At 37.4% G+C, this 21,649-nt stretch overlaps 1 protein-coding gene across 1 annotated transcript in view; it reads left to right on the top strand.

Annotated features, from left to right (window-relative positions):
• The first annotated feature begins 91 nt into the window (after window positions 1-91).
• Window positions 92-21,649, top strand: part of LOC115415531 (centromere-associated protein E) — a 98,322-nt gene continuing 76,764 nt past the window's right edge. Inside the window, 19 exon segments of the mRNA XM_030129120.1 lie at window positions 92-226; window positions 4,335-4,447; window positions 4,585-4,674; window positions 4,768-4,886; window positions 5,974-6,093; window positions 6,423-6,504; window positions 6,601-6,668; window positions 8,228-8,293; window positions 8,377-8,428; window positions 8,524-8,611; window positions 8,746-8,875; window positions 12,382-12,501; window positions 13,522-13,674; window positions 13,750-13,900; window positions 16,323-16,422; window positions 18,544-18,907; window positions 19,843-19,899; window positions 20,887-21,054; window positions 21,161-21,235. Coding sequence (XP_029984980.1) covers window positions 171-226; window positions 4,335-4,447; window positions 4,585-4,674; window positions 4,768-4,886; window positions 5,974-6,093; window positions 6,423-6,504; window positions 6,601-6,668; window positions 8,228-8,293; window positions 8,377-8,428; window positions 8,524-8,611; window positions 8,746-8,875; window positions 12,382-12,501; window positions 13,522-13,674; window positions 13,750-13,900; window positions 16,323-16,422; window positions 18,544-18,907; window positions 19,843-19,899; window positions 20,887-21,054; window positions 21,161-21,235 — 2,172 coding nt within the window. The 5' untranslated portion in view covers window positions 92-170.

Raw genomic sequence — 21,649 nt, 5'->3', positions numbered from 1 at the left:
CAGCTCCACCCCTGTATGGTTCAATCCATCCGATGACGTTAACCAATCAAAACAAAGCGGCATAAATTTAAAACGGTGCGAGACTGTTAACGATGTACCCGTTGATTAGTGCTTCATTTTAGTTCATTGTTTTCTTTTAGGAATTCAATTTTAGCAGATATTTGAACACCATGTCTGAGGACTCCGCAGTGAAAGTCTGCGTTCGAGTCCGTCCCCTCATAACGAGGTGAGTTTTCGCGGTTAAAACTGTCGAGAAGGAGCTTCCTAATGCTACAGTTAGCTAAATAACTGATAACACGTTAGCCAGTTAGGCTGAAGTAGTAGTTATAGTAGTAGTAGTAATAGTAATAGTAGTAGTAATAGTAGTAGTAACAATGTACTGTTATTTGGCGCTAAAGCTAAGATAATGTTGGTTTAATGTCGTCGATTGGACTGGGGAATGTTAAACCTTAACCATAATTGACCTTACATTGTGACAGAATGATGGGTAAGCAAAGATAGCTATACTGAAAAGTGTTTTAAAATGAAAATACTTTCGATTCAAGCAAAGACTGACACTTGAATTACTTGGTTTTTATATGTCTAGAACAGGGGTGTCCAACTCATTTTAGTTCAGGGGCCACATACAGCCCAGTGTGATCAATGAACTGGGCTGGACCAGGAAAATAATAACCTATAAATAGTGTCAACTCCAAAGTGAAAAATATAGAATTGCATTATGAAAATGTTTACATCTACAAACTATCATTAAAAAAATGTGAATAACATGAACAACCATGAAAAAACTGAAATGTCTTAAGAAAAATAAGTGCAGTTTTAACAGTATTATACAGTGGTTCCAACATTTTTGTCTCCTGACCCCATTTTAACATCACAAATTTCGGGTGATCCCCCCACATTCAAAACGGAATTTTTAAAAAATTTTTATTTATTTTTTTGCTAAAATGAATTTGTTTTGGATCATGTAATACAGGGGTGGTCAACCCTGGTCCTGGAGCGTCACTATCCTGCATGTTTTAGAAGTTTCCCTCTTCCGGCACACCTGACAGTCATTCTCAGACTTCTGCAGAGCTTGATGATAGGCTGATCATTTGAATCAGATGTGCTGGAAGAGGGAAACATCTAAAACATACAGGACAGTGGCTCTCCAGGACCAGGGTTGGACACCCCTGATGTAATAGTTTGCTATACTGTGTTGCAAATCCAGGTTAATATCAGAGGACATTTAGTCTATATAATGTCTATTATTATGGACAGAGGCAGTAAATCCAGGTGTAGATTACTGCACAAAGGGAGAATGTGATTTTCCTTGGTCAGGATATGTACAGTCAGTCCAGCTGTGATTTACAAGGAGGACAATTAATACTGAACAAACAAGAACTGAAACTATGAATTATGAAAGAGCTGCAGCATCTGAAACTGACCACAATGAACATTTGACAGATAAACAGAACCACAGTTCTGCAGTTCCACAACCACACTTTGTCTGATATGGATTGGGATTGGCTCTGTCAACTCATCATATATTTTTTATTTTTATCAATTACTAGAAATTCCAGGTGACCCCACGTGGGGTCCCAACCTCAAGGTTGAAAAACACTGGTATTATGCATTATAACTTAGAGATCACAGTGGATCTACAAACATTTAGTAACAGGCAGAATATTGTTAAAATTACACTGACTTCCCTTTTCAGGTTGTTCATATTTGTTCAGATAATTCATATTGTTTATGAAAGGATAGTTTGTAAATGTAAACACTTTCATGTAATTTTACTTTTTCTTACACATAAACAAAGACCAACTTTGTCCGTATGTGGTGCTCTGAACTAAAATGATTTAAACATCCTTGATTGTTCATATCTAAAGTATAATTTTTGTATTTCACAAAGTCATCCCACAGTCCAGACTGGACCCGTTGGGGAGCCAGTTTTGGCCCACGGGCCGCATGTTTGACACCTGTGGTCTAGAACATCATACAAGTTTGTCATACAGGTCTTCAAGATGATACCGTTTGGTCTCTATTTATACCTACTATTTATTTTAGACACAAACAAAAGCAAGGGGAGAGACTGTGGATATGTGAATTAAAAACTTGTAATACAGTCAATGTGCAACTGGTACAATAAAATTATGAAAACGTAGTATAGTGTAATGCTGTTAGGCTACTACTTCCATGTTTGTAAAACACTTTAATCTGTTTTTGTTCCACCACAACATCCTTAACCCTGTGACGGAATTTACTAAAATACATTTGTACCAATGGTATCAAAACTTTGCCTTAAAAAATGTCATGAATTTAAGTCATTTTTTTTAACTTTCACTTTCAAATGAATCAGTGTTTTATCAACTCTCTCCTGACCTGAACAATACAAGTTTTATTGATTCTTTAAATATTTTTTTTGTTACAATTTAAAGCCATTTTCGTTATAATATCAACATCAGTTTTGATGCATTATTGTGTTTTGAGCAGCACCAGTTTATAGGTAAAATACGACACTTGTACCATTAGTGTGAGAAATGATTCCTCACCTAAAGAAGTGGTATAAAATAAATATTTTTACTTTTTTCACTTTCATAGGCACAAATTTTTTTCTCAATTTTTCTCCTTACCATGGCTATAAAACTTTTTTTGATCATTTAAATTTTCTTTTCGTTCGTTTCTTTCATTTACATGCTCTTCAGAAATGCAATAATTGTAAAATCCTGGTTTTATATGCTCCAGTCCATGATCAGATTTTTTTGGGTGTTCGTATGTACATAGTGATAATAGAATCAAACTTCCTGTTATTGTCTTCTACTCACGTTTGAAAACACAATTTCCATTTTCAATGATATTAAATAGTTTTTGCACATGTTCAGATGTAACAGAACTAAATAAATCAGATGAACCTGTTTACATGCAGGAAGACATGGGAGTATGGGGACAAATCCAGGTGCGTTAATCAGATTTATTATAATCAGATAACTCCACAAACTGGATAATGATCAGTGTGAGTGTGGATGTAAACAGAGTCAGTGTCTAAGGTCAAAGATCATATTGTTTTTTTATGCATTTTGTTTTACATTGTCACTTGGCCACAACACTGAAAAAAAAAAAAAAAATCAAGATGTAATTTTTGTTGTGCCGCCCCCCCACAGCCAAATTACATTGATTCATATAAACTCAAAACAGATAATAACTGATACAAATACACTGTTACAAATATTAAATTATATAACTCATTGTTGTATTGTGGCTGCCTCCGCCGCCACAATAATACTAGCAAATTAGACTACTGGCATTATTATTATTATTATTATTATTATTATTATCATTATTATTATTATTATTATTACATATTTTTGTATTATTACTAGGGCTGTGTATCGGCAAGAATCTGGTGATACGATACAAATCACAATACTAGGATCACGATACGATATATCACGATACTGTTAAAAAGGCCATTTTTTTGTTTTTCTTTTTTTAATGATTATTTCCTTGAAGAATTGAATTCCAGCAGAAATCTGCACAAATACTAAACACATTTTAATTTGATCCCAGCAGGATCTAATGCTATATCACAAAATGTTCCTGTGTTCAAACATTAATTTTGTTTTACTGACATTCCAGTTTCAGATCCTGTTCAAATGTTCATATTCTATTAGTTCACAACTATCATCAGAACAGGATTTGAGTTCAATCCCAACAAAGGAACCAACATTATTTAATAAAAGAGTGTTAAAGAATAATAAATAAAGTTTGAACAAAAAAGAAAAACAAAAATGAACCTCCACAATATCTGCATTTGAATAAATACCTAAAAATATCGATACAGTACTTTTTAATATCGATGCAGTATTGTGAAATTAAATATTGCGATATATTGCAGAACCGATATTTTCTTACAGACCTAATTATTACAACAAATCTTATTTTCCCCCTCACTCCTCTCTCTCTTTTTCACTGTCATTCACACCCCCTCTTCCCCTTTTCCCTATCACCCCTAACCAAGCTATACTGTTTAGTTGCTATTTACATTTATGATCTTTTTCATTGTAATATGATGTTGTTGTTTGTCATTACTCTGTCATTGTTGTTGTTTTTGGTTTGTTTATTTGTTTGATTTTCCGTTTGTTTATGTGTTGTTTTTTTCCTGTCCACATTATCTTGTTAACTATCAGTAATAAAAACAAACAAACAAACAAACAAAAACACTTGTTACTAAGAGAATAGTCGTAAAATATATATATATTAAAAAAAAAAAAAAAGATGTAATTTTTGTCCATATTGCATCCGAACCTCCAAGATGGTCTGTTTACTGATTCTGTTTTTTGTTCTGTGTTTCTCAGAGAGGAAAGTTCTGCATCGGAGAACGCAGAGCCTGTTCAACTGTACTGGAAGGCAGATAAGAAGTCAATTTATCAGACTGACGATGGGAATTCAACCAAGAGCTTCAGCTTTGGTACATTTCAAACCTATTGGTTCCACTCTGTTCCCCTGACAAGTTTAAATCCATTAGAGCCTTCCTAAAAGGTCTGCATCTGAGTGATTAGATGAAGGCTTGTGACTCCACATTAACCCTTGGTGTGCCATTTACAGACAGAGTGTTCACCGCTGATGAAACCACTGATCAGCTTTACCGGGCCATCGCGAAGCCTTTGGTGGTTTCCACTGTTGAAGGATACAATGGTATGGAATAGAACTGGACTACAGTGAGTTGAAGTGCTCCTCCACTCCATTGTCAGGCTATTTATGTGAACGCTGCATGTGTTTGACCCGCAGGGACCATATTTGCTTATGGGCAGACGTCCTCTGGAAAGACTTTCACTATGATGGGGAACGATCATATTCTAGGAGTGATCCCTCTGGCTGTGGAAGATGTTTTCCAGACGATCAAAACTGTGAGTGTTATTTCTACTTTTAAAAGGCATGCCTGTTTTGTCTTTTTTTTTTTTTTTTGTTAATCTTTTTATTAGGTCACATTTTCAGTACACACATCCTCTCAGCACAGGTGCAAGCATATGTCCAATTTTACACTTTTCAAAAAAAAAAAAAAAATCCAACTAACAACAAACTAGGGATGTAACGATATGAACATTTCAGATCACGGTTATTGTGACCAAAATTATCACGGTTATCATTATTATTGCGGTATTATTTAAACTGTGCTCAAAATGTTCAAAAAGTACTAATAATTTAACCAAGTTGTATTTAAAAAAAACAATAATAAAATAAAATAATTGGTACAATGTACTTTCTGTGTCAGAAACATTCAAATATTAACCCTTAGTGGTCTGAGTCTATTTTGTCCATTTTTCAGTCCTTTTGATTTGGCCTTTATATACTATATAAACAAATGTTTACTTATACCCATGTTTGGGATCTGTGTTTTTTCAGCACAACTTCATCTATTTCATCTGTCTATTATTTTTTAACTTTAACCTACTATATCAACACAAAAGGCCAGAAACACAAAAAAAAAAAAAAAATCCGATTTGGTAAAATGTATGTAATTTATTGCATAAATAACACACAGATGCTTAATGAACCTTTTCAAAGACTTTAAAAGTGAATATTGGTTCCAAATATTAGGTATAGAAAATCAAAATTGTAATAAATTAAAACTATACTCAAATATTTGACATAAAAGCAGATCTTTACATAGGGTTTTTTTTCCTCTAAAAGCGCGGTAATCAAACATGATTATCATGATAATTAGAATTCAAACGGTAATACTAACCGCCTGCAATTTTACTGCCATTTATCGTTATACCGGTAATCGTTACATCCTTACAACAAACAAAAACAAAAAAAAGTAGTACCTCCCCCACCCACACTGGTCCACATTCACTTAAATACTAGTGTTACAGCTGTTCTATTCTGTTTTCTATAGATGTTTTATCAAAGTAAGAGAGGAAAGGCTAATGTGGCATGCCTGTTTCTGTTGTACTGATGTTTTTTTTTTTTTTTTTTTTACTTTGCCCTTAGTGTCCCAAGAAGGAGTTCCTCCTTCGGGTGTCTTACATGGAAATCTACAATGAGACTGTGACTGATCTGCTTGTGGACAGTTGGAAGAGAAAACCCCTGGAGGTTCGAGAGACCATCAATGTAAGTATGCGTAGAAGGTTTGAATGGAGGGTTCGACTGGTTTGAGCTCTTTTTCGTTCTGAATGTATTAACTATTCAGTCTGTAATCTGCTCCCTAAATATCTAATTAATTAGAGTGCATTAATAAATGTGTCATCAGCTATTTAAAAAAGAAAAAGGCTGACTTGCTTATTACTTGCTTGTGTTTATTTTTTTGTGCCTCTGGAGAATTCTTACTCTCTTATAGATCTCCACCTGATGAATGGTCGCTCAAAGTCTAGGTGCAAAACCACATATGTGTGCTCTAGGTTTCTGTGATCATTTATGTGTCGTGTTGCTTCTGTGTTTAGAAAAACATCTACGTGGCTGACCTGACTGAAGAACTGGTGACTTCTCCTGCACAGGCCTTGGCTTGGATCAGGAAAGGGGAAAGTACGATATGAGCTTCTCACTGCTGATCAGTAAAAAACTACACACTCTCAACACCGCAAACTGTGTTTAACGACTGACGTGTCCCTGCTGTTGTAGAGAATCGTCATTATGGAAAAACGAAAATGAACCAGCGCAGCAGCCGCTCACACACCATCTTCCGAATGGTAAGAATGCTTATCCCACAGTGATGGGAGGGATGTTTGAAGGAAGTTATTTCCAAGGTTATTATCGTTAATGAAATGATGAAAACTAGAATTGTAAAAACGTTTTTGTTAACTAAGATAAATAAAAAATAGAATTAAAAGAAAAAAATGATTACTAACTGAAACTCTTTTGTGTGTTTACAAAACTAACTAAAACGCCTAAAAATTATGGATAAAATTCCCTTCGTTTTCGTCTTTGTCAACGTTGGATTGATGCGAAAGTGATTTATTTCGCTCTAGCAATTTTCTCTAGCAGCACCATACGACACTTGACGGTCCGTCACTTGTGGTTTCCAGTCGTCTTCTGGTCCCCACTCTACCTGGAAACATGGAGACTAAAGTTGGGAGAAAGCAGCAGAGTCCTGTCTGGGATTTATTTGAATACGACGACAGAGAAGAAGAGAAAAGATTAACTCTTTCAGTGCCATGGGCCGATTAAATCGGCTTTACGAAAACAACCTGTAAAGTGCCACGGGCCGATCAGATCGGCTTTGGAGAACACGCCACATTTGTGTACAAACAAACCATCCACCCCCATTTCTTTCTCACATTTCGATGACGTTCTTTCTGTGTCCCCCTTTTGAGACCAAGCAGACGGGAATTTGAGGTCACGCGACCGAATAATATTTTTATATCTTTTTAATGTTTCTTATTCTCCGGTGTTTCATCAGAGGGAGCCCTCCATGCCGGGGGGCGGCTGTGGACTCCGGGGGCTGTGGCGCCTTCTCTCACTGGGGTCCGCTCCTTTCTGGTGGGTGGGGGTCCCAGTTGGCCCTCTCCCACTAGTTGGGATGCGGGGCTGTGTTGCCGGTGCCTGGTCGCCGGGGTCGGCGGCTGCATCCTGGTGCAGAAGGCTCCCTGAGACAGCGCCTCCTAAATTGATGTTTTACTTTTACTTGTACATTTTTGTTCTGGTCTACCCGTGCTCAGTCAGTCTTCTTAAGTATGTGTGAGCTTGTGGGTTTGCATGTATATGTGTGTGTGTGTGTGTGTGTGTGTGTGTGGGTGGGTGTGGGTGGGGGGCGGTACTGATTTTTAAACTGATATGTAAAGCACTTTGTGCTACAGTTTTTAATGTATGAAAAGTGCTATATAAATAAAGATTATTATCATTATTATTATAAATTATGCAAATTACGATCAATAATGAATCGGCTGCGTCTGGTGCGTTTTAAATCTAATCAGCAATCGATCGGATGTTACTGAGCGGTTTTCTGCAGGATTCTTCAAATATTATAAAAACGACGCGGAATACTGAAAAACGGCCAAATTCTGTGGCACTTTTAAGGCTTATTAGCCCCTTAACTGTCTGGCACTTAAAGAGTTAAAAAAAAACTAAACTAAAACTAAGCATTTAGAAAAAAATGAAAACTAATAAAAACTAGCAAACCTGCTCTAAAAACGAATTAAAACAAACTGAATTGGAGAAAAAAAAGTCAAAACTAAATAAAACTAAACTATAATGAAAAATCCAAAACAGTTATAACCTTGGTTGGGTCATGAGTTTTGTCTGTCTTCAGATTCTGGAGAGCAGAGAGAGGAGCGACAGTGAAACTGCAGACGGAGCCATTATTGTGTCCCATCTGGTAAGAAACTTCCTCTGCCTTTTTGTTTTCACTGTACATGTTATTGTTCATCCCTTATCACCAGCATTTTTCATTTATTCCAGAATTTAGTTGACTTGGCTGGATCTGAAAGAGCGAGTCAGACAGGAGCAGAAGGTGAGGGTTAAAGTCTTATAGTCCTTCAGAATGAACCCATTTATATTTTTATGTTACAGTAGTGAGTGAGTATCTGTTTTTCTGGGCTCTGGTAGGTACACGTTTCAAAGAAGGTTGCAATATCAATCGCAGTCTGTTCACACTGGGCCAAGTGATCAAGAAACTGACTGACGAAAGCCAGAAGTGAGTAAACAACGACCACACTGACTTTTACTGGATCTGGATCTAATCTGCACTGTGACACAGACCATTTCAGATATTCCTGAGTAGTCATGTTTGACTTTTGGATATCCTCACACGTCATTCTGTTTGTTCAGGGGTTTCACAAACTACAGAGACAGCAAGCTGACCCGCATCCTGCAAAACTCTCTTGGTGGGAATGCAAAAACAGTGATCATCTGTACGATCACTGCTGCTGCACTGGATGAGACTCTGAGCACTCTGCAGGTCGGTCCAACAGGCACATGTATGCGCTGTAGGGTGGTTCACAATATGATGGTATACGTAAAAGTTTTCTAAATTATGCCAGATCGTATTTTGCCTTGTTCCTATTGCCATTGTGAACGTCTGTACCAAAAATTGAGCCAATAGGACGCCAATAAAGGGTGGCACACTTTTTCACAATTTTTATTGTTCTACATAAGAATGCATGACTTTTGTAGAAACATAACTTGAACAATACAAAGATAAATATGTTCATTAATAATCTCTCCCAGTCTCCCAGTACTTATGCTGCATGTGCTCCAACATTAGAACAGTTCAAACACTATATTCCATGTATGATGGCTTTGTTCTCTTTGATTCTTTATCTGTGTCCTTGCACAACGTGCAGCAAAAATTGCTTTTGGTTTTCATTTGGCACAGATTGTTGACAGTGTTTAATAAGAGCAGTGCCTTTGTCTGCACTGCCACTGATGACCTTCAAGGAATAGACTTTTTGTGGCACATTTTCATCTGTGAGAATGGAGCTCACATCCTCAGGGTCACTTGTGCTGTTCATTTGGCCTTCACTAAGAACTTCAAAGAAGTGGATTGAGCGGTGAGTGACGAGGCTACAGATATAGTTGGACTGTTCTTGTGGAAGAAAGACTTGGCATCAAGTCTTTTGAGCGTCTTTCAAGATTTCTCAGCATTGCCTCCTTTTCTTCAGCATCAATGCGAGCATCAAAAAATGCCAGGGCGACGAGTTCTTCTGACAGATTCCACAAATGTCGTCCAATGCTTTTCAGTGTGGCATCTGCAATGCTTTTATCCGGTTATAGATGCAAACTCTGGATCAAGTCCAAATCATGTGTTGCCAGGGAAGCCACGTGCCAATACATTATGTAGACGAAACAGACGTGAAAAAGTGTGCCATCCCTAAATGTGCAGCAATTGAGTCCATTTTTGGTACAGATGCTTCTAATCAATAGGAACAAGGCAAAAAGCGATCTGGCAAAATTTGGCAAAAGTTTATTTTGTGAACCACCCTAATGCACAGGACTGTTACAGTTAGCCTGGGTAGTTATTGGTGCTGCCTGTGAGTAAGTGGTAAATGGTTTTAATTCTGTTAAAATAAAATGAATGAAACTAATATATCACATAATAATGGTAATAATAATATGTGACATATTTTTACTATTTCATTCCTGTTTCTGAGGCTAATTCTCTCATCAGGAGTACAAAGAATATAAAAAAGTACATCTGATCATGAATGTAACAAAGGACTAGATTAGATTGGTTTGGGTTTACTTGGCCCCAAAAATGTCTCAATATATAAAGAACAGAACGTACCTGCACCTGAAAACCCTCTGCCTTTAGTCCGCACCAACGTTTTTGCACGGACGGATAGACGACGAATTGATAATACCTGCGGTGAGGGCGGAGGGTAAAAACTGCACTATGAAGCGTTTAATAGAGCAGGGGTGCCCAATCCTGGTCCTCCAGAGCCACTATCCTGCATGTTTCAGACCAGGGGTGTCCAATCCTGGTCCTCCAGAGCCACTATCCTGCATGTTTTAGACCAGGGGTGTCCAATCCTGGTCCTCCAGAGCCACTATCCTGCATGTTTTAGACCAGGGGTGTCCAATCCTGGTCCTCCAGAGCCACTATCCTGCATGTTTTAGACCAGGGGTGTCCAATCCTGGTCCTCCAGAGCCACTATCCTGCATGTTTTAGACCAGGGGTGCCAATCCTGGTCCTCCAGAGCCACTATCCTGCATGTTTTAGACCAGGGGTGCCCAATCCTGGTCCTCCAGAGCCACTATCCTGCATGTTTTAGACCAGGGGTGTCCAATCCTGGTCCTCCAGAGCCACTATCCTGCATGTTTTAGACCAGGGGTGTCCAATCCTGGTCCTCCAAAGCCACTATCCTGCATGTTTCAGACATTTCCCTCTTTCATTCCACCTGACAGTCATAATCAGTCCTCTGCAGAGCTGGATGAGAGGCTTATCATTTGAATCAGGTGTGTTGGAAGAGGGATCCATCTGAAACATGCAGGATAGTAGATCTGGAGGACCAGGATTGGACACCCCTGTAACAGAGAATATAGCAATTTTTTTTCTTCCATGAAAAAACAAACAAAAAACTAGCAGCCCAGGTTGCTAAGTAGATCTTCAGCTCTGAAAAAACAATCTGTTTCATCAGTCGGGGTGGGGGGCTTTCTGTGTGAGGAGGAGTGTCCATATTCTTCCATCTGAGGACACGCACTTAACACTAGGGCTGTGTATCGGCAAGAATCTGGCGATACGATACAAATCACAATACTAGGATCATGATACGATATATCTCAATACTGTTAAAAGGGCAATTTTTTGTTTGTCTCTTTTTTTTTTTAAATGATTATTTCCTTGAAGAAATTAATTACACCAGAAATCTGCACAAATACTAAACACATTTTTATTTGATCCAAACAGGATCTAATGCTATATCACAAAACTTAAACTGTGTTCAAACTGAAATTCTGTTTTACAGACATTCCAGTTTCAGATCCTGTTCAAATGTTCAGATTCTATTAGTTCAGAACTAGTATCAGAACAGTATTTTTGTACAATCCCAACAAAGGAATGAACATTATTTAATAAAAGAGTGTTAAAGAATAATAAATGAAATATAAACAAAAAAGAAAAACAAAAATGAACCTCCACAACATCTGCATTTGAATAAATATCTAAAAATATCGATACAGTACTTTTTAGTATTGATACAGTATTGTGAAATGAAATATTGCAATATATTGCAGAACTGATATTTTTTTACAGCCCTAATGAACAGGTTGATTGGTCAGTCTGCTCATCAGATTGCCTGTTAGTATTTGTATGTTATTACCCTCCGCCCTCGCAGCAGGATATTGTCATCAGTTTGTTGTCCGTATTTGCAAAAACTTTGGCGTGAACTGAAGGCTGAGGGTATTCAAGTGCAGGCACATTCTGTTTCTTTTGATAAACTGGTGCCTGACGTTCAAGTGTTCTCGTTGGTCACTGGGATCAGTTACAGCACCCCCACAACTCTGGAGGACATGCATAATATTTCGTTAGCCTCGTAGTATATTTGCCTAAGTCATATTTTTGGTCAAATTGTGACGTCTGCATGAAATGAAGCAGCAGAGTTCAAAGAGTTAAATTACGCAGATATCATTGTTTGGCCAAAAGTGTGACTTAGACGATCATGCTATGAGGAGGATAACAATTTGTGAAATGAAACACTGTAGCCTTGCCTCTTTGATGGTCATGTTCAGTTTCTCTCCTCCCACCACCCAAAAACTATTTTATATGTGAAAATTAAATGTGTATTTAACCCTTTAAGTGCCAAATTTGTAATATTGCGACAAGTAGCATAACTGAATGAAACGGACAGCTTTTTGAAATATTGATATCAAGATTGAATATTTTAAAAAAAAATAAAATAAAAAAACTCGGGCGCTTATAGGGTTAAAAGGATGTCTGTTTAACACCTTCTCTTTTTCTTTTGTTAGTTTGCCAGCACCGCAAAGAAAATGAAGAATGACCCTCACGTTACAGAGGTGTCAGACGATGGGGCTCTACTCAAAAGATATCGCAATGAGATTGTGGACCTGAAGCGACGACTTCATGAGGCACGTGGGCATTTCTTCTTCAGTAATGTTTCATGTTTAGCAGATGGGGGGGGGGGCTGAAAAATTCATAATTCATAGCCTGACTAAGGAGTTCTTCCACAGCAGTGAAACTTGACACCATTAAATTCAACCTCTCCTGATACTAACTGCATGGTTTCCTTCCAGATAAACCCACATTGGATAAATAATTTAGGACTTTGAAAAGTAGTACCAGAGACATTTGGTGAACCATCCGTGGCACTGTGGTCTTATCAAATGTCTGCAGAAACAGGGGTTAGCCCCCAAGAACATATATTCATGCTGACATGGTGTCTATAGGGGATGATGCTCCAACTTTATCAACTGTGCAAAACTGGGAAGAGGAATTCAAGAGGGGGAGGGAGAACGAGGGAGGGGTGAAAAGCAAGGATTTTCATGAAAGGTCTGTGTACTACTTTTCAAAGTCCTAAATTATTTATCCAGTGTGGATTTATCTGGAAGTAAACCATGCAGTTAGTATCAGGAGAGGTTGAATTTAATGTATGTCAGGTTTCATTGCTGTGCAATAACTCTGTCTTAGTCAGGCTATGAACTTTTCAGCCCCCCCCCCCAGTACATTTGCAGGGAAAAATTATCAGACCATTAAAAGTCATCAAAAACAATGGTTCTGTAATCCAGTCCTAACTCCTGTGTGTGTGTGATGTGACTAAAACAAACAGAAAAGAAAACATGGAATGTCTAAAAGCACTGTTTTTGTCAGTACAATGACATAGATACTGATGGACGAACTGAAGTAATTTTGGTTTTTATCAAGAAAACATGTTAAATTGGACAGATATCAGCTCTGAAGTTAAACTACTATAAGCTGTTTTTGTTGGTATCATTATATGTGTTCAAACTAATAGACCTTTAGTTGAACCAGGCATTAAAATGAACAAGAAACTGAAGAAAACAAGGGGTGGTCTAATAATTTTTTCTGCGACTGTGTAAGTGTGCAGCCCCAGCACTGACCTGTGTTGGACCCCCTTCCTCCTGCTGCAGGTGTCTTCAGTCACACAGACCACAGCCACAGAGAAGGAGGTTCTGTCTCAGCTTCTGCAGGAGAAGGACCAGCTGCAGAGGGAACAGGAGGACAGGATCAAAAACCTGACCAAACTGCTTGTCACCAGCTCAAATCTGGTTCCCGTCAAAAGGGTAAAGTTGACGCAGCGGAGCTTTTAGCGTTGACGTCAGAGTGTTGTTGTGACTCATCTGTCATCCTCTGTTCAGATGCCTAAACGCAGGGTCACATGGGGAGGGAAGATGCTGAGGCTCACCCCTGAATCCACCTGCCCCGGCGGATCGTCTGACCTCAGCTTCGCAGAGTCGTCCACTCAGAAACGGAAAGCTGACCGCTCCTGTTTGTTGGAGTTGGCTGAAGGTAAGAAGGAACAAAGAGCACAAATATATGCACAATATGCACAAAGACGACCATTCTCAGTCTACGTTGGGGTCAGTATGACTATGTCGTGCCTTTAGTGTCCTCCAGCAGAATCTGTCATCCTGAACATGTTGTAAAATAATGAAATTCTGGGGTTTTATTATAAATGGACAAACACTTAGACACATATCGGTACAATTTAAACCTCTTCAGATGTGATTTTATTATTTTATCCGGTTTTCTTTGAGGGATGTACCTGATTTGTACATGTCCCTCACACTGCCCCTCTAACTTTAGTGAGTTTGATAAGTGTTCAAAGGAGAAAAAAAAAAAGTAAATGCTTTTTAAATATTGTCATTATAATCAACTTTTTTTAAAATATAAAACAAGTCATATTGATCATTTATATTTATTTTCATAATAATTAATATTCTACATGTGTCCTTGAAATGGCTGTCCACCCTGTTACTTTGGGGCAGTCCTCCCTTTAATAATGTGGTTGGTGACATCACTGATCATATCATATTGAGTGTCTTCATTGGAGGTGGAAACATAGTCTATGAGAGCATTTAGTATTTACACTGAACAAAAATATAAATGCAACACTTGTTTTTGCTCCCATTTTTCATGAGCTGAACTCAAAGATCTAAAACTTTTTCTGTGTACACACAAGGCTTATTTCTCTCAAATATTGTTCACAAATCTGTCTAAATTTGTGTTAGTGAACACTTCTCCTTTGCTGAGATAATCCATCCTCCTCACAGCTGTGGCAGATTAGACAGCAGGATTATTGCACAGGTGGGCCTTAGGCTGGCCACAATAAAAGACCACTCTAAAATGTGCACTTTTATCACACAGCACAATACCACAGATGTCACAAGTTTTGAGGGAATATGCAGTAGTCATGCTGACTTCAGGAATCTCCACCAGAGCTTCTGCCTGTGAACTGAATGTTCATTTCTCTACCATCAGCCATCTCCAAAGCTGTTTCAGAGAATTCATGAAGAAGACTGTGTGAGGAAAATGGTGGTCACACCAAATACTGACTGGTTTTCTGACCCCCTGGACCAGCCAATATAGTAAAAGTGCACATTTTAGAGTGGCCTTTTATTGTGGCCAGCCTAAGTCACACCTGTGCAATAATCCTGCTGTCTAATCAGCATCTTGATATGCCACAGCTGTGAGGAGGAGGGATTATCTCAGCAAAGGACAAAGGAGAAATGCTCACTAACACAGATTTAGACAAATTTATGAACAAAATTTGAGAGAAATAGGCCTTTTGTGTACACAGAAAAAGTTTTAGATTGTTGAGTTCAGCTCATGAAAAATGGGAGCAAAAACAAAAGTGGTGCGTTTATATTTTTGTTCAGTGTACATTTACATTTCAAAATTTTCATTTTGAGTTTATACTTGGATATGGTCAAGCTTAACATGTCCACCCTGTCACCACTAAGTATAATTTAACATAACACTTTTCAGAAATTCTAAATCTATTTTTTTGGACATTCCACAGATGACCTACTTTACCAACTCAAGGCCCAACATGTGGTCATTAAATGTTAACTTTAGCCAAAACTCTCCACCCTGTCACTGATATTTACATATATTTGTCGATGACAGGGAGGATATGAAGATAATTTTGTGTCTTTATTATGCAAGCAAAGGGGAAAAAAGGCAAACAAGAAATATAGTTTTGAAACAAATAATCAAGATTTGAAAACAAAATCAAGCTGAACAAAATCAGTTGTGTTCTCATTTCTTTCATTTCAAATCTGAAACTTCTGCTTGCAGGCCAAAATGTTTTTTCATTTTAAAAGTTTTGTTTGCAAGTCAAAAGGTTTTACATCTAAATCTTTTGCAAATCAAAAAGTTCTGCTTCTAAGTTTAAGTTGTACTTGCTTCCAGGTCAAAATCGTTTGCAAGTAGGAAAGTTTTGTGTGTCAAAATCTTTTGCAAAGCAAACATTTTTTCTTGTAAGTTCAACTGAACATGATGGGCAGGATCTACACAAGCAGAAGAGGTAGATATTTTAAAAAAAATAATAATAAAAATAAATAAAAAATTAAAATAAATAAATAAATAAAAAGAAGGGTGGATTTCTATTGGTAGCCTGCTTCAGATTGACAGTGTGCCTGGTCCTCCCACCCACTTTTGTTTTCAATCTTGTTTTTTTGTTTGCCTTTTTTTCCATTTGATGCATAATAAAGACACAAAATTATCTTCATAGGTGGACATACTTCCTAGTCTTCTTGCAAATTTTTTTATTTTATTTTTTTAATGTGGGAGCTTGATCAACATGCATTTCTAACAGTTGACAAAACACATTGAACATAAAGTTAAGTGGCATTCCCATTTTGAGGTCTGAAAGGCCTCTTATAGTGATGTGGACCCATTAATATATGTAAACAATGTTTTTTAACAGAGGATGAAGACTTTTACCCTCACTGGGAGATCCCAGAGGAGCCGTCAGATGACATGGACGTCAGCCAGGCATCTGTAACTGTTCGAAGCTTTGGAGACAGGTGAAGATTTGGCATTGGTTACAATTCTGTAGAGCACAGCTGTCCAACTCATTTTAGTTCAGCTTCCACATTCAGCCCAGTATGATCTGAAGTGGGCCGGACCAGTAAAAGAAGAACAGTGAAAAAAGTAAAATTACATCATGACAGTGTTTACATCTAAAAAGTTTCCTTAAAAATGTGAATAACATGACCAACCTGAAATTTCTTAAGAAAAATAAGTGCAGTTTTCACAATATTCTGCCTCAGTTTTTTATCATTTACACATGTTCATTACAACGTACAGATCACAGTAGATCTACAAATACACAAAACATTTAAAAACAGGCAGAATATTGGTACAATTTCACTTTTCATAAGACCTTTCAGGTTGTTCATATTTGTTCAGCTTATTCAAATTTTTGTGAAAGGATAGTTTGTAAATGCCAACATTAATTTGGAATTTTACTTTTTACACAAAGAGAAAAATTTGGACTTGTCATTGTTTATAGGTTATTATAATGGTATCTAACTTGTCATATCCACTTTAGATCATATTGATCTGTATGTGGAACCTGGACTGGAAAGACTTTAACTCTACTAATTGTTCATACCTTCAGTGTAAATTTTGAATTTCAAAAATTCATCCCACGGGCCGGATCGGGCCCTTACGTATGTTTGACACCTGTGCTGTAGATGGAATAACTTTAATTAGTGCTTAATGTCTTATGATCTGTAGCAGCTGCTCCTATGATGTCAGAGCTAAACTAGTGTGAACAATATTTTAACCTGCCGTCAAAGCATTTCGAGGCATTAGGGCACAGATACAACACAGATGAAGTGATTGCATCCTTTTCTGGTTACTTTGGACTTCACACTAGAGCACAGGTGTCAAACATGCGGCCCGGGGGCCAAATCCAGCCCACCAGAGGGTCCAATCTGGCCCCTGGGATGAATCTGTAAAATGCAAAAATTACACTTAAGATATTAATCATTTTAGTTCAGGTTCCACATGCAGACCAATTCAATCTAAAGTGGGTCGGGTCAGTAAAATACTATCATAATAACCTATAAATACTCACAACTCCACATTTTTCTCTTTTTAAATACAAATAAAAAACATTTTCATGTCATTTTACTGTATTTACACTAAAACAAACTACCATTTCACAAAAATGCGAATAACCTGAACAAATATGAACATTTTGAAATGTCTGAAGTGCAATTTTACCAATATTCTGTCTGTTATTAAATGTTTTGTGTATTTGTAGATCCACTGTGCTCACACTGATCTGTAATAGGGATGCAAAGATATGAAAATTTCATATCACGGTTATTGTGACCAAAACTATCACGGTTATCATTATTATCCCGGTAGTATTGAAATTGTGCTCAAAATGTTCAAAAAGTACTGATACACACACTGAAATTATTTAACCAAGTTGTATTTTAAAAAGCAGAATAAAATAATAGTCACAATGTCCCTTCTGTTGCAGAAACATTCCAATATTAACCCTTAGTGGTCTGAGTCTATTTTGTCCGTTTTTCAGTCCTTTTGATTTGGCCTTTATATACAATATAAATAAATGTTTACTATACCCATGTTTGGGATCTGTTTTTTCAGCACAACTTCATCTATATCATCTGCCCATTATTTTTTTCACTTTAACCTACTATAAAAACATAAAAGGACAAAAAACACAATCTAATCTGTAAGTTTGTATATGCAAACGATGTAAAGAAATTTCAGTTTGTTCATGTTATTCACATCATTTTAAAGGATAGTTAGTAGATATAAACATTTTTATCGTTTAATTTGACTTTTTTTCTCTCTAAAACAGAGGAAAGTTTGGAGTTGACATTATTTAGATATTATTATGTTATTTCACTGGTTCGGCCCACTGCTGATCAAATTTGGCTTAATGTGGAACCTGAACTAAAATGAGTTTGACACCCCTGCCCTAGAGTATTAAGATTGTTTCTATGTCTAATCAAATATCCGCATAATTACCGCGCTGAATTAACTAATTTTACCTTATTATTTAATGTGGACCAAATTTAGAACATGTTGCTATTGTCAACGGTTATTGGTACATCCAGTAATTTATTTATTTATTTTTTTTTTTTGTGTTTTTTACTAAACAGTCCCAAAGATTTCGTATCCCCAGACCGGATCCGTGAACTGTCTGGAAGAGTGTCCAGTCTGGAGCTTCAGGTGGAAGTGGAGAGTCGTCAGAAAGAGGAGGCCATGGCAGCAGTGGAGTCACTGAACGGTCGAGTGTCTGAGCTGGAGCTTCAGCTGCAGGAAGAGGCTCAGCACAAACAGGAGGCAGTGGAAAAAAGCCAAGCGGCCGAACAGAGGAGCGCAGAGTTGGATGTGCAGCTCCGAACAGAAGCTCAGCACAAGCAGGAGGCCATGGAAAAGGTGGAGATGTTGGAGTTCAGAGTGGCAGACCTGGAGAGACGGCTGGAGGAGCAGGGACACACACAGAAGACAGACTCCGACCAGGTTGGATGGGTTTCATGTGGTTTCACTCCTGCCCTTAATGACAAATCCTCTCCTTCTAGAACAGGGGACTCAAACTCATGTTCTTTCAGGTTCCACATTCAGCCCAATTTGATCTGCAGTGGGCCAGACCAGTAAAATATTAGCATAATAACCTATAAATAATGACAACTCCATATTGTTTGTCTTTGTTTTAGTACAAAAAACCCCCCATTAAATTATGAAAATACTTTTATAAACTATCCAAACAAAAAAGATGTGAATAACCTGAAAAACTGACATTTCTTAAGAAAAATAAGTGCAATTTTAACAATATTATGCCTCAACTTATCGTTTATTCATTCATTTTGTGCATTATGGATCAAATCTACAAAGACACTAAACACTTAGTAACAGGCAGAAAATTGTTAAAATTGGGCTTAATTTTTTTTTTTTTTTTAGACATTTCAGGTTGTTCATATATGTTCAAGTTATTCACATTTTACGGTTACAGGATAGTTTGTAAATGTAAATATTTTCATAATTTAATGTTATTTTTTGCAGTAAAACAAAGACAAAAATTTGAAGTTGTCATTATTTATAGGCATAATGTAATATTGTTTTTTTCCCACCAAACCCAGTAGTAAATCTGCAGTCATTCTTTTTTGTCGGTTCTTCTGCTGTTATTATTTGACTATACGTAGATCAGATTGGTCTGGATGTGGAACCGGAACTAAAATGAGTTCCACAGCCTTGACTGGGGAATTTTTTGCACATGGCAAATTCATCCCACGGGATGCATTTGGCCCCCGGGATGCATGTTTGAGAGCCCTGTTCTAGAAGGTGTCGGACTGATGCCTGTGGCTTCACTGTGTTTTGTTTTTGTGTATGCTTCTTCGTTGTTGTAGTACCAACAGCAGAATTTTTTTTTTTTTTTTTTTTTTTTTTTTACTTTTCAGATGACAAGAGAATTTGCAGAAAGCGTCCAGTTGTGTGAGAGACTATCTTCAGAGAAGGTAATAATTCTATCTTATAAAGTTAATTAGGCTTTGTTGTACAGTGGTGTGCAAAAATATCAGAACGCTTGTCAAATCTTAAGAAACTGGTGGTTTATTTGTTCCCCAGAGCCTGAATTTCACTTTTTTGCCATTGCCAAAGGTAAAGGAAAAGGTACTGAGAATATTTCACCTACAAATTTATCAGTCCAGTCCTTTCTTTTAGATTTTCCTCTAATATTTAGTGCCCCCCCCCCACCCCCACCCCACTTGGCAACAATCACAGCAGCACATCTTTCTGGCATTGTGTCGATGTATTTTCTGAGTTAAGGGGGTGCTGTTTACCCTAAAGGTCTCTTGCTTTAAAATTAAGGCCACCACAAAAAATTAAAAGCATAGGCTGAAAATTTTTAAGGCCTTCAGCTAATGTGGCTAATGCTACGGGATTAACCCATCGGAAGTGGAGGTTGGTGCACTTAAAGTATTTTAAAAACTATATAGTGGATAAGTTTTTGAGCTGTTCTCTTTTTTTTTTTTTCTTATAGTGGATAATTTTTTGGGCTGTTGTCTTTTTTTTTTCTTATAGTGGATAATTTTTTGGGCTGTTGTCTTTTTTTCTTATAGTGGATAATTTTTTGGCCTTTCTCTCTTTTTTTCTTATATAGTGGATCATTTTTTGGGCTGTTGCACCTCTGGGCCACCGTAGAAATTCAACGGTTAAGGCAGAAACAGAAAAAAGTGCAAGAAATAGTGTACATGCATAAAGAGAGTGCAAAAAAACAAACAATGTGAAATAATCAGTGATAAAAACTATAGTTATACTGTATATAGAACACTGAATCTTCCTTTTCAGAAGTCAAATCCATTAAATATAGTTCCACTAATAAAAGCAGAAGTATTTGAAAGCATTGAGCTTAATTTGACCAGTATGTCAAACACACTGTCACTGTCCTAGAGTCATTTCAACCAGTACTGCTGTAGGATGGTGATGATATCATTTATGTCCAGGATGCGATCGTTGCTGAGCGGGACTACCTGAAGCAGGAGGTGGGGATGTTCATGGAGCAGATTCAAAGACTGGAGAAGGAGAAGGCAGTGATGTCACAGGAGCTGGTGGAGCAGAAGGAGACGGAGGAGTTCAAGAAGCTGGAGGAGGAGTTCAGGAAAGACCAGGAGGTGACTGTACTGACACAACACCAGTCACACAGTGGCAGAACACATTCACAGTTCACTGAACAGCCACTGGATTTGGCCTTTTCCATAGAGTTTTGTTATCTTTCAGGCCGAGTTGCAAGAGGAAATCTCCAATTTGAAAAAGGCCGGTGAATCATCGGAAATTAAATGTGTGGAGCTTCAGGTAAGAGGACGTACAGAACCATCCTTGTACTGCTGAATTCCGCATAAGCCTTATTCTGGATGTTTATGTTTATGTTTAATGAAAGTCAACAACATGATGCAGAAACATGAGTAAAAATGTGTTCTGAGTGGAGGGGAACCCAAAACCTTTGGAAAACTTCTAAAGCACAGGTGTCAAACACCTGGCCTGGGGGCCAAATCCGGCTCGCCAAAGGGTCCAGTCTGGCCCTTGGGATGAATTTGTGAAATGTAAAAATTACACTAAAGATATTCACAATCATTTTAGTTCAGGTTCCACAGTCAGACCAGTTCAATCTCAAGTGGGTCAAACCAGTAAAATACTATCATAATAATCTATAAATATTCACAAATCCAAATTTCTCTCTTTGTAAATGTAAATATGTGCATATATTTA

This window comes from Sphaeramia orbicularis, chromosome 24 (genome assembly GCF_902148855.1).
Source record: "Sphaeramia orbicularis chromosome 24, fSphaOr1.1, whole genome shotgun sequence".
Lineage (NCBI taxonomy): Eukaryota > Metazoa > Chordata > Actinopteri > Kurtiformes > Apogonidae > Sphaeramia > Sphaeramia orbicularis.
Note: the sequence above shows the minus strand (reverse complement) of the source record. Positions and strands in the feature narration are given on the sequence as shown.